The sequence below is a fragment of the Lolium perenne genome, chromosome 7 (genome assembly GCF_019359855.2).
Source record: "Lolium perenne isolate Kyuss_39 chromosome 7, Kyuss_2.0, whole genome shotgun sequence".
Classification (NCBI taxonomy): Eukaryota; Viridiplantae; Streptophyta; class Magnoliopsida; order Poales; family Poaceae; genus Lolium; species Lolium perenne.
The window spans coordinates 309,503,860-309,518,079 of NC_067250.2; the positions used below are offsets into that span (position 1 = coordinate 309,503,860).

The 14,220-nt window shown below is 47.0% G+C and overlaps 1 protein-coding gene across 1 annotated transcript; it reads left to right on the forward strand.

The window, feature by feature from the left end:
- Nucleotides 1–258: 258 nt before the first annotated feature.
- On the forward strand, nucleotides 259–1,737 carry LOC127311787 (uncharacterized). Its single transcript, XM_051342242.2, has one exon. The coding sequence runs from the start codon at nucleotides 679–681 to the stop codon at nucleotides 1,282–1,284; it is 606 nt and encodes a 201-aa protein (XP_051198202.1). The 5' UTR covers nucleotides 259–678; the 3' UTR covers nucleotides 1,285–1,737.
- The last annotated feature ends 12,483 nt before the right edge of the window (nucleotides 1,738–14,220 follow it).

Genomic DNA, 14,220 nt, shown 5'->3' on the forward strand with positions numbered 1-14,220 from the left:
GAGTAATTAAGTATACATTGATCATCGTCCTTAAACAACTCCAGCTGCAGAAATTAACGACCCTGGTGTGGTGCAGTAAAATTCCGGCCGGCGGCCCCTGCCGCTGCCGGCATATCTACCTGTGGCTCTGGTGCTGCATCTGACATCTGATAGACACGGCGATCGAGAGATAGAGAGCGGACAGGGAAGGTAGGAGGAGAAGAGGAGGGGTGCGATCTACTCAACCGATCCTAGCTCCAAAAGTTTCACCACCCTTCTTCTTCCTCTCTCTCTCTCTCTCTCTCTCTCTCTCTCTCTCTCTCTCTCTCTCTATCGTTTCCTCCGGCAATCATTTGCGCCACCCTTCTTCTCTCTCCCATGATCTATTTAACATGCACCCAACCTTTTGCTTCGCAGCTGCTTGTTGCCTGCATATAATTCTGTTCCTCGCCTTGCTTCTCCTTTACTTACTCCTCATCTACCCTCCCTCGTCTTCTCCATCATCACCTTCCACGCGCGCGCCTGCCTCCTCCTCCCGCTTTGCTTTTGCGCCACTACAAAAGACCGAGATCAGTATCCAGCGCTGCACCTCACAGACAATTCTCCTGCATAAACTACTTCCTGGGGCTCTCTTCCAAGAAGATCCAGCTAGCGAGAGAATTCAGCTGCAGCGGGATCTGCGCGTGCGCGCTGGATTCGATGGGCCTCGAGGTCGCGGAAATCTCGGAATTGGCGGCTCTCCGGCCGATCCAGACCACTGCAGTCAGAGGCGCGCTGGCCACGGCAGCGGCAGCTGATGACCACGATGCTGCCACTGCTGCCGACACTGGCTGCGTCACACCGACGGCGAGAGCCACGGCGGGAGAAGCTAAAGACGATGCTGCCGGGGACGGCATTGGCTGCGCTACGCCGACGGCGAGCGAACTCGAGGAGGCACCGCAGCGAGATGGTGGTGCCGACGACGCCAGCTGCTACGCTACGCCGATGGCGTGTCGAACCACCATGCCGCTAGACGTCTGTGAATTCGACGCCGTCGCTGCTGCCGGCGACGCAGCAGCTGCGGTGAACTTCACCACGCCCACGTCCGACGAGTCCGCGCTAAGGCCGGCCACGGTGTGCCCGCCGGCGCCGCGGAAGCTGCCCCCGGCGCTGAAGAGGAAGCTGGCGCCGCTGCAGCAGCGGCTCTTCTACCCGGTGCCGCTCGACCTGGCCAGCGTGTTCAAGCCCGCGCCGCCGCCGGCGCCGCCTGCCACCAAGAAGATGCGGGCGCACGTCGTGGAATCATCGCTGCCGCTGGGCACGTGAAAAGCGACGCTCTTTCTTCGTTCCAGCTGCAATTCGACACTGCGCGCGCGCGCTCCGGGGCATGCATGATCGACGCCATTGGCATTGCCACGCGCGCACTCGCTCGCCAACGGCATGTGTTTTTCCCTTTCTCCTTTCCTCATGCAGATCCATCCAGACTGAATAATCGAATTGTACATATGCTGCCAGCTGCCAACACGTACGTGCCTACTTCAGCCAATTGTCTTCCTGTAAATTATGCAGCAGACTGCATCGCATCGATCGTGGAATCATATATACGGAGATGGACGACGACTACGGGGATTAGTTAGCCTCGAGAATTCGCCTCTCCAGGGTGGCGAATTGTCAGTATTTCTCCCCTCACATCTCTCCTGAGGAATTGTGTAAACTCTACAATCTGTACTGCCTACTTTGATGAATGAATGAATTATAGAGGTATCATATTTCTGCCTACTTTGATGCTCCTGCCTACTTTAATTGGTTAGCCTCGAGAATTCACCTTTTCATAGTGATTCAGAACAAAGGGTTTCAACTGCGGAGTTCACCAAATTTTTGTAGAATGGAAGCAAATTGTGATCAGTATCTCTCTGCTAATGAGAGAGAGAAGTGGTTAGAGAGTCAGAGAGAGAGAGAGAGAGAGAGAGAGAGAGAGATGGAGACATGTATAATCTGCAGAACTGTATTTCCCCCCTTAATTCTCTAGTGAGAAATTGTGTGAACTCTACAATCTGAAGAACTTGTTTTTGTGAATTAATGAAAATTACGTACTTATCAAATTTCTGGTGATGAACTGCAAAATTCACCGTTTCACAGTGGTTCAGAACAAAGGGTGTATATTGTGTTTGTGCTGGTCTTGTCTGCATAATCCTCAGCTTTGCTCTATTTTTCTTTCTTCGGAATTCACTGAATTTGCGGACAATGGAAGCCAACTGTGACCATTTTCTCTATGCAAACGAGAGAACTTTCTGGCGATGATCTCCAAAATTCATCGTTTCACAGTGGTTCCGAAAAAAAGCTGTAAATTGTATCTGTGCTGGTGTTCTCTGCTTTCTCATCTGTTTCTTACTTCGGAATTCACTGAATTCGCGGACACTGGAAGCCAATTGTGATCAGTTTCTCTCTGCTGATGAGAGAGAGAGAGGAAGAACTAGAGAGAGAAGTCGTTAGAGAGTCAGAGACGTGAATTGGGGGTATGCGAGGAGGAAAGTGGCCTATGACTGACCCGAGCTTCCAAAGCGTGTCCTCTTGCTGCCTTGGTCTCTTCTCTTGGATACCTCCCAAAACAAAGATGCGTGCGCGAGCTCTAGCAGGATGCAGAGTGCAGAGCAGAACAGATCTGGGGCTGTAATGGCGCCAGATCTGATCGACCCAGACAGCGCTACGCTACCTTCCTCCAGCCTCCAGGCTTGAATGATTCGCCCATTTCCTCAACTGTTCATGCGCATAATTGTGGTATGCAGATGAGTACATTTCCGCTTCTTTGTTTACCTGTAGCATGCAGACCAGTGCGTACGGGTGCACGTATGTGGCGCAATCAGTTAACTCCATCACTGTGCAAGTATACATTCAGTAGACTGTAGGACGCTTGAGAGCTTGTCTATCTCTCAACTCTGTACCGTAGGTGTCAAGGAACTCAGCATCGTGTACCCTGAGTTTTGTTGTCAAGCGAGATCCAGTTGTTTTATAGACAGCAGATCTGATCGAGTAGATTGCGCACTAGCATGCATCTCCTACGTGGCCATCACGTTGGATGGAAATCAAGTATAAACAACAAGCAGGGTGTGGCTCAGCTTGCTGCTTTAAGTTGTTCTGTTCTGACCTGTGAACTTTTTCTTTATTTGTGATCTTGTTCTGAGCTTGGTTGGTGATCGAGTAGCTCTCCAAAAGTTGCTGTCAGTTTGGCGTATCACATCAGTATATATCCTACTAACAACAGCCTAACTGTGAAATTTCAACACGAATAAACAACAAAGTGTGGCTGAACTTGCAGGGTTACCTGCAGGTTGTTCTGCTCTGACCTGTGAGCTTCTCTTGTGATTTTGTTCTGAGCATACCTGGATCATAGTTAAGCTATGTCCAAAAGTTGCCATCCTTCTAACAACAGCTTAGATATGGAAATAAACCTAGATCAAAAACAATGAGCATCAGGGGTGGAAGTTGGGACACGCGCGCAAGGCCTGGGTATGCATGGATCGGGCTAGTTTTTTTTTTTTTTTTTGAAAATCAATCGGGCGTAAACCCGACAAAGCTGCATTAATAAACTGGAGTACAAAGAGACCCAGAAAGATACATAAAATTACACAGGGGTCTAAGACATGCAAAGAGGACCCTAAGCAAAACCAGAAAACGTGATCCAGTCCTCCGTCTTCTTCCTCCAGATCAGGCTCGACCGACGGACTGCGACGTCATCTCCGGGGACGCACCACTTGGAGACGAAGCACAGGAGAGCTCCATCAGCTGGAGCCAAGCAGCGAGGGAACGACAGCCCTACTGTAATTCCGTCCAACGCCTAACAGCATCGGAGATGAGCTCCACAACAAAGCCGACGCCGACGACAAACAACTCCCACAAGCAAGCCACCACCATGGGACTTGAGCAAGCAAGGGAGAGAGCCGGCCGCAACAATTACAGCATCATCATCAGCAAGAAGAAGAAGCAGAGCTGCGCAGCACCTTCCGCCTCCTCGCCTCCATGGCCGGCCAGGCCGAAAGAGACCACGCAGCCCACCTCCTTACCCACCTCCCTCGCCACCATGGCCGGCCAAGGAGGCAAGGGGCCATCTTCTCACCAGCTGACGACTCCTAGGCACCTTATCCAAGGGCGTAGCCGTCGACGAGCTCCAGACGAAGATCCACCATGGATCTGGTTGGAGGTCGTCGGCGATGGGCCACCTGGTGCCGCGCCAGAGCACCAGAGAGGCAGTCAGCCCCTGCCACCTTCAGATCTAGCCTCTGCCCAGGAGCTGATAAAGAGGCGCCAAGAAGCTCGATGGATATGACGCCGGCCTTATTGTTGAGATCGGTCGAGGAGGAGCACCCTTGGCTCCGGCCACCGGAGCAAGAGGGACGCGGCCAGATCTCGGCAAGCTCTGGATCTGGCCCGAGCCAGAGCTTCTACTCCAAACCTAACCGGCAAAACGCCGGGAAACTACTCCTAAACCCTAAAGAACTAACTCTGGCACCTCACCTCCGCCATCTCCGGCCGGCAACACCGCCGGAGAGGCTCGGGATCGGGCCAGATCTCGGTGGAGAGCCTCCGGTTACTGTAGAGGGTGGAGATAGGGGAAGGGGGAAGGAGTTGATTCCATCTCTCTAGGGCCAACCTTATGGATCGGGCTAGCTAGGGATTCAGTAGGTGACAAGCTAGGCATGTTTCCTCTTGTCTTTCTGCCAGCTCAACAAATATTCGAGGTAAAGTGAGAATAAGAAGAATTTTGTGGACTCTAATTGTCAGCGATGCACGTACGTACAGGTACCGTTGGGAGTGCGCCGGTGCGTGGATGCATCTGCCGTGCATGCATGCATGCATGGGTGAATGTCCGCCACTAGCTACGTTCCAACAAAGGGGGCAGCCACCTATTTGTGTCTTAGCTTATAAGCAAAGGTATCTTGTTTTCTGAAACCCTTTCTTATCTTTCGAGTGTGTTGACCTGTTTCGCCCTTTTTTTCTTTTCGTGTTTTCATCTGTCCCTTTGTCCTTTTGGAGACTGTAATGTGGAGCAGGTGTGGAACAAATAAGGCTAGTTGAGGATTTTTTTTTAATGGAAAACCAATGAGAGCATGCAAATTATTACGAAGATAAAAAAAAAAGAGAACACTCATATTTTATTTTAATCTACTGGAGCGGACGATTCGTCAAACAAATATCGTAAAAAATCGGAAGGTTGGTCTTCCAATTTGAATGGTGGATGGCAACTGTGGCCAAGACAAGTTACCCCCTTCAATCCATTATAAGTGTCGATGTTTTTTTTTGTCAAATTAGCTCAAACTTGAACTAAACCCTCTATAGTTATTATGAATCGGAGGGAGTAAAATAATTTGTCATGTGACAATTTTTGGTTGGTCCAAAACTGTCCAGGCCAGAAAACGTCCGGTCAATATTGGCGTGTAATTACCTTGTCCTTTGGGAGACTATAATGTGGAGTATAGGTGGGAAAGAAAAAGGCTAATTGAGGGAAATGAAAAATCTCTTAAATCAGTGAAGGCCATGCAAACTGTTTATCCTGATATTGGTTTAACTAGTAGTAACACAGTGCCCGGCCCCTACGGTATACTGAACCATATGAATGCACATTATCATGCTGTTTTGTGGAAACACTTGGCTGCTGCCGGATTTAGATCAGAATTCAGAAAATTAATGTTCTGGTCTGACTGCTATAACTAGGAAGAATGAGTAATATGCAGGAATTCATGGACACAGAGTAATATGCAAGATTGCAAGAATGAGATGGATATGACAGTCTTGAAAGTCAGGCCGGGAGGTGCGGGCGGCTGCTGAATTGGGGAGGTAGCTCCGATCCAGCAGGGGCAGATCGTGGATATGTGCGTGGAAGGCGGAGCATCAATGATGGGATGTCGCCTTTGTTTGGCTCGCTGTTGCAGGAAGGAGGATTCATTCAGAACCAGTGCTAGGGCCGCTCGCTCTATCGCCGGCGACCGCACCGCTTGTAGAGCACATGGCGCCATATGCACATCGCCCACAGGGTAAGTTGGCCCTCTTTCGTTCCGGTGCGTGTTTGGTAACCTGTACATGATTTATGGCCCAGTCAAGCAGTGCAGAAATACACATTAGAGTCTGATTGGTTGCTTACATGGAAATTTTGCGCTTCGGTCCGTCACATGCAAATGACCTAACTGCTACCCTATGAGTGGAAACAAGCCTTGTGCCAACTTTGTCACTATATGTGGATGCCAGTAATTTTACTTGGGCTCGAGTGGAGAAATGGGAAGGAGTTCGTTTGGTTACATGTAGGTTGAGGATGATTGTGGTTAACTAAACTAGTTCAATCGTAATCACTAATCTGTCGAACCATTCATTGATTCGTGACAAGGTCTACATGAAAAAGATGTGTCTCAACGTTGTAATTCCATTCCCATCATCGGTATGTCGTTTTGTCAAGTGTTTCAAACTCCTTTTTTATCCATTTGTGGACGATCAAATTTTCGTACACGGTAGACCATTTCAAAATTCCTTCCGGGAGTAGCTTCACCTCACTATTTCACACTACTTTTGTGTTCAAAGTTTTCGGGTTGGACATTCATAAACAAGCAGATCTGAGATCTACAATACAATATACTTAGAAGACGTAGATCTACTCGTATACAAATATCAAAATGGAAAACTATAAACACAAAAGTCGTGCGAGAGAGTGATATGAAGCTACTCGTCGAAGGAATTTTGAAACACGCGAACGGTTGCGATGAATTTGAATAAATTCGGCCAAAAAAATTCAAATGGGACATGAAATTGCCATTCAAATACTCCACAAAACCAAAAACTGTTCATGGGAATTGATCCGTAACATCAATATGCATCTTTTTCGTGTTCATCGTATTTCAAACCTACCCACCATTTTGTAGATCAGAGAGGATTAAAATGATGCGGATTAGTGAGAAGGTCAGGTACACACGTGCTCGCAGCACTCTATCCACGATGGGCCCACTTTTGCGCTCCCCGGAACCTCGCCACAGAAAAACGCTCGATTCGAGCATTTTTCTTGGACCAACTTTTTAGCTCCTTTAAGAGCTGTGCTATGCAGGAAATCTTTTCGTTGTGGGCAACTAAACGGTCCATTTTCATTGTGGGAAAGCCAGGTCATTGTTGGCAACCAATTAGGCCCCAGGTCTGTGGTAGCCTACATGAGTTTGGTTGCATGAGCTGGGTAATTATACCACTTTAATTAGTTGGCTTTACATCTGTATTTTGGGGCCCTAGTGCAAAATAAAGTTGGTTGATTACCCACATTAGGCACATTATGGTCACCTTGCCCAGCACCTTTATGAGGTTACCATCAGGTCTTGCAATACAACAACAACATTCGATCATACTAGTTAATCTACTAGTACACCATGAACTTGACGATCACCAGCAATGGAACTACGATGATGATATATTTCACCCTGCTACCTCTTGCCTTTGGTTACGCCTGTACCAAAGGAATTCCTACAACAAGCATAGGATGATGAGGCATGGCTTGATGATGCATAGGGTGATGAGTCAAGCCTTGGTAATGCATTGGGTGATGAGGCATTGCTTGTTTCTAAATTGCATAATTGGGCATTGCCTAATGAAACATAGTTTGAAGAACCATGTCCTCATCAGCCAAGAAGTTTTGGAACTTCTTTTCTGCCTCCTCCAAAGTATTATACTGTTTGTAGCTATTGTTGGAGAAGCCATTGACGTGTGCTTGGAAGATCCTATATGAATTGTAGATCCCTGGCTACCTCGGTTATGTTGGTGAAAGCCTGGATCTCATCGGGAAACTTCTACTTTCGACCTCTCGTTCGGCTAGGGTGCCCTTCTTCCTCTTGCCATATGGCTAGCAGGTGGCAAAGCATCAGGCTGCTTGTCAGGACCATCCAGGATGACAGTGTCCGACTCTTGGGGAATCAACATCCTCAAGGGAAACCAGAGTACCAAGGGGCTCACTTAAGCCTATCGCATACCTGTTGGTGGCAAGATCATATATAGGAGAAGACGGTATGCATCTGCACATAGTTGGTGATGGGCCTGTTCAGGAACTATGCTTCCTTCTGGTGCTCCTACGATTCAAATAGGAAGTGTATTAGTTTTGAAGGCATTGTATGTTGTGATCATGTGAGATAAAAGTAAGTGTGTTAGTTGTGATCATGTGAGATCATAGGGGCAGTGTGCTAACCTACATATGCCATTGGTAATGCTCTTGGGACAGGAGAATTGTGAAAGTATCATCATCCCATTGCATGCCGCTGAGGTATCTGAGCTTGCTAATGTGGATCCAATGCACCCTCCACTTCTGCAGGTGGTTCTAAACCTAAGTATGAGACACCTCAACGCCACAGTGCTTGAACAAGGCTTTGGAGGAAGCGTTGAGACGGACCTCCTTGAATCTCTTCTCATTGTAGATTCCACTCTTCAAGATGTCCCACATCTTGTTCAGAACAGAGGTGGAGATGTAAGGGAGCCATTTCATGGTCCCCTTAATGTGCGCCTTCTTCTGGGTGTTCGAAAGCTTGGCTTCAACCTTCCTAGCGACGCCACTCACAAAGCTCTAGATAATTGGTCCAAAGACACAAGGACAGTATCAGGGGTTGAAAATTAGCTGATCACATGGTTGGGAGGATGGCTCTCATCCAAATAGAAAGGATCTGGAAGTCCCCAAGAGGGACACGATCCTCGGTAAACTCGTTGAAGAATGAGTCCTACAAAGAAATGCATGTAAACATTGTAGTCAAATTGAACATGAACATTGGAGATACAATTGGACATAAACATTGTGATGAGGACATCCCATCTATTGATACGACTGATGTACCTACAGCCACACAAATATAAGGACCAATCACTCGAGCTCGTACCAAACAACTTATCTGTCAGGTACTTTCGTTTCTTGAAACTATTCCTCACATACATGAGAATATGATGCTGCCTAAATCAGATATGTTTGCTACTCTTAGGAATGATGGACCTAGCATGGATGAGGAGGACAAGCATTGGAGCATGATCACACATGAAGAAGATGGCAACAAGCATTTGAGGATTCAAGAGGATGCTGCAAGTGGAGATTTCAGAACTTTGAAGCCACCATAAGAAGAGATGAAGACATGGATGAAATATAGAACTTTTCACTACATAATTTCGTCCATTGCATAATATGGTGCTGCGTCACCTTTAGTTTTGGGCCAGACCCATGTTATTTTCGCAGAAATTAAGTTAGCCACTTTTTAGAGTCCGTATTGAAGGGGAAAAGGCCTTCTAGGGTTTGGTTTGGCCACCATACGTATGGCTGGTCGAAACCCCACATTTTCCTCCTTTAAATACCCCCATAGCCATCACGTTTAGATTCGGATTTTGATTAGACTAAAAGTTAGCTATTGATGCAACTCTCGTGTACTTCTTTTGAGGCCAACGCCCAGAACAAGACCGACTATTCGGAATCCCACCTTTTTCAATAAACCTTTCATCTACATCTGCAATATTCTGATTGCAACATTAGTTCTTACTTGTTCTCGATTTCAGGTAGGAATTAAGACCCTCGCTGGTCAGGCTGATCGTGCATCCGTAAGATCCGTAACTCCCGGAGATTGTCCTAACGATTGCATTGGCGCACGAGCTTTGCACGTGTAGTCAGATCGTCAAGCACGAACTCCACAACAAATCGATGTTATCATACTCTCATCGAAAGATCGGCCAACTTTGCCCTATCAAGTGGTATCGGATTTCTGGTTGCTCGGTGAGATTTTACATTTTTTCTAGTGTAGATTGCATCCGCCTTCATACCTATAAACCATGAAAAGGCCAAAAAAATACTGTTAGGGTTTAGATCATATCGTCCCATAAACCCCCTGCCACGCCTTTGCATTGTCTTTTCGGTATTGCATAGTTGAATTTGTGTATGCATCTTCATGTCGAGTTGCTGGTCTTAGTGTCTAGTTCCTTTAGAGTTTCGAGTTCTGGTCATATTAGTCACGCCGCCGCGCTCACACCATACACAGATCACCGCCACCACATCCATATACTTCCGCCAGTGCCATATACACCCATCATATATGCTTCCTCCACTGCCATATATACCCACCAAGATCGTGTCTGCCACCGTCATATACATCTGCCATATACCCTGTTTCCTACCGCGACACTGATTTGTGATGTTTCTCTGTCGCGACAAAGTCCGTGTAGACTAAGGTTTTCTTGTTTTCCTTAATAGTTGTTGCCTTCTAATTTCATCCTGTGTTGTTGAAAAATTTCCGTGAGATAATCGGCCGCCAGTAAACAGTTGGAAGGAGAGCAAAAAAAGTCTGGAACCGCCTCCGAAAAATATTTCTGGCTACACTGGTTTTTCACCTTGGCGATCACTTTTCGCCACTGGCCATTATAGCGATATTTTTTTGGCACCTGCGCGCTTTTCGGTGCACTCCCGAAATCTCCACAAAAAAAATTTCTGAGGCTATACTGTTTTTAGACCTCGGGGATCAGTTTGAGACACTTGTTTGGTTGCATTTGCGCAAAGATCGTTTTCCTGAATTGCGCAAGTCTAAACTAATGCCACGCGCTACTGGTCCTTTTAAGGTGTTAGAGAAAATAAATGATAATGCATTTAAACTTGAGCTTCCTGTAGAATTGGGTCCGATTAGTCCTACATTTAACATTGCAGATTTGAAGCCTTACTTTGGGTCAGAAGAGGAGCTTTCGTTGAGGGCGACTTCAATTCAAGAAGGGGGCATGATGAGGACATCACATCTATTGATACAACCGCTATACCTACAGCCACATAAATACAAGGACCAATCACTCAAGCTCGTGCCAAACAACTTAACTATCAGGTACTTTCGTTTCTTGGAACTATTCCTCACATACATGAGAATATGATGCTGCCTAAATCAGATATGTTTGTTACTCTTAGGAATGATGGACCTAGCATGGATGAGGAGGACAAGCATTCGAGCATGATCACACATGAAGAAGATGGTAGCAAGCATTTGAGGATTGAAGATGACGCTGCAAGTGGGGATTTCAGAACTTTGAAGCCACCATAAGAAGAGATGAAGATATGGACGAAATATAGAGCTTTTCACTTCATAATTTCGTCCATAGCATAATATGCTGTTGCGTCACCTTTAGTTTTGTGCCAGGCCCATGTTATTTTCGCAGGAATTAAGTTAGCTACTTTTTAGAGTCCGTATTGAAGGGAAGACCTTCTAGGGTTTGGTTCAGCCACCATACGTATGGCTGGCCGAAACCCCACCTTTTTCTCCTTTAAATACCCCCATAGCGTCACGTTTAGACTCGGATTTTGATTAGACTAAAAGTTAGCCATTGCTGCAACTCTCGTGTACTTCTTTTTAGGCCAACGCCCAGAACAAGACCGACTATTCGGAATCCCACCTTTTTCAATAAAGCTTTCATCTACATCTGCAATATTCTTATTGCATCATTAGTTCTTACTTGTTCTCGATTTCAGGTAGGAATTAAGACAATCGCTGGTTAGGCTGATCGTGCATCCGCAAGATCCGTAACTCCCGGAGATTGTCCTAGCGATTGCATTGGCGCACGATCTTTGCACGTGTAGTCGGATCATCAAGCACGAACTCCACCAATAAATCGACGTTATCATACTCTCATCGAAAGATCGGCCACCTTTGCCCTATCACATTGCAATCGATTTGGACATTGCAGTGGATTGGGATCTAAACAATCCCGTCGATTTGGACATGAAACAAGATATACATGAACCCTATACTTACCATTTGTATCATCACAACAGGGACAAGATCAAGCCAAACCTAGCACCTACCATCACAAAAAGGTCAACAAATAACTCAACCTAGTATTTCTAGCATCTCGGCATTGCAGATCGTGTTCTACCACTACACAAGAAGCCAAACCTATTGACACTTTGCTCACACTACAACACACCAATATATACTACTCGAAGAACACTACAGATCTAGCTACGAACCCTAACCGGAGGAAATGGCGACTTACCGTCATCGCTGGAGCTGGCATCACCGCTGATAATAGGAGATGAGGGGCCTGGTTGCTAGCTGCCTGCTGACCGGGGAAGAAATCTCGATTAAGGGTGTGTCTATGGTAAGTGGGGTGGGGGTGGAGGTTTGCAGCGGCGCGGTGAGTGGGGAAGATTGAAATAGGTGGGGTTTTGGCGGAATGTGAGGAAATTTCTCATGTGCCCCTTTCTATTGCAGCGGAAAAGCTCCCGCCTGCGCCACGGTGGCACGCACTTGTGAGCGGAGCAACGACTTTTTCATCACCTTAGCGCAAGACGGGGGGTCTCACTAGAAACGGTGAAATCGGTCATTGTTAGTGGGTCTGGTTGCGGGCTGCATTAAGCTTCGCTGGCCTAATCCAAAGGAGGATGGAGGTAACCAAACCCAGATTTTGTACGAATCCGGCTAGGCCGGACCTCCTGCAGGCTACCAAACACGTTCAGCAATACCGGACACTGTACTTGGGCCTTGCAGTGCTAACTAACTCTGCATAACTGCATTATATGGACTTCGTTTTTAGTGTCAGGCAAAACAGTTCATGTGGTTTTGCCCCTTTTTCTCAAAAAAAGATGTGGTTTTGTCCCATAGAAGAACTCTTTCACGCGCTTCACGACCTGGACGGCCGTTTTGGCTCTGCCATGAACCGGCCAAAATGCAGTCTCATATTCAAAATTTACAGTGTCTCCGTATGTGAGCAGCAAAGCTATTTCCCCATAGGAGCGCACTGGAGACGATACCGATCGCCTGGTGAGAAGACGACGCCGGTGTCACCAGCTTCCGGCGTCAGAGCTCCCAGAAGCTGAATGTCTATCACTGTCCCTGGCCCTGAACCAGAGGCGACGCAACAAGAAGATCCCCACCGATCGAACTGGCCAAAAAATGTTTGTCAGGCTTTGATTTCTTCGTGATCGACAAACACATACGTATGTAAAAATAGAAGAAGAGTGCTGTTCATTGGGCCTGCGTGCTCTCCCTTTCTGATGATCCTGACTGACGAAGGACGGGCGAAAAGGTTAAAGTGGCTGTTTGATTAGCCTACTACGGGAACAGGATGGAGTGGGGGGAGTTCACTGCTATTTCATGGCTGCGAGCGAGTGTATCTAGCAGGAAACGGAGTAGGGCGAGCATGATGCGGCGCTGGGGTGAGGGTAGTTATTTTAATGGTACAGTTAATTTCGGCTTTATATCTGCAACCGGGTATGGTAAACAATTTTAGGAATCCCCAGCATATCTATGTGGATGTTGATATTGGTCAAGTGGATACCTGATAAATATGCTAGCGGATATGCTATTATCCGACATTGTTTTATGAATTATCTGATGTACTTAAATACTGTAGGATTATCCGATAAAATTAGATGAAACTTAAATACACAAACAAGCATGTTACCTCCACCCCTTGTGTCATGTACTCATGTTATTATCAGTATTACCTCCACCATGATGTGGCGCAAAGGTGGAAACTCATTTGTTGAATGTATAAGTTCTTTCTAATAATGGTTTATGCATAAAAGAAACAAACTTGTATTTTTATGTGTGAATTTATTCAATTGTACGCTTTTTATCCAAGTCTGATTTCACTAGTAGAAAATGGGTCTTTCATTCCGAGCTGGAAAGAGCATTAGTCCCGGTCGTGTCATGGGCCGAGACTAATGGTCCAGACACGTCGCCCTGTAACGGCCCCATGGTGCAGTAACCATTAGTCCCGGTTTTTATGGGCCTCTAGTCCCGGTTTGGGATACAAGCCGGGACTAAAGCCCTTGCGCCTTCTGGCACCCCTTTTAGTTCCAGCTGGTGACATGAGCTGGGACTAAAGTCAAACCATTCGGTTCCCGCGCGGAAATCAATCGTCATCGCCACTAATCATCGTTGGAAGTTGCATTGGCACACGGAAATCGATCGTCGATCGATCGGAAGTTGCATCGCCGCCGCCGGCCGGTCACGGGAGTTGATCACCCGGCTGACATGTTCACCTCCCTCACCTATATATGCATCTTCGTATATCCTCCATTAGCTATCTCTCCAAAGAGCTCTCCCCAGCCCCAATGGAGGCGCCATCTCTACCTCGATCTCGGGTGTACTACCTCACCGCCGAAGAGATGCACTTCAAGATCATGGTCACTCTCCGTGCATCAAGGGTGGAGAGGTTGATCCGTGCCGTGAAGAGAGATTTCCTCGACGCTGCACCAATTAAGTGCGTGGGCTCGCGCTGCGAGTTCACCGACCCTCATGA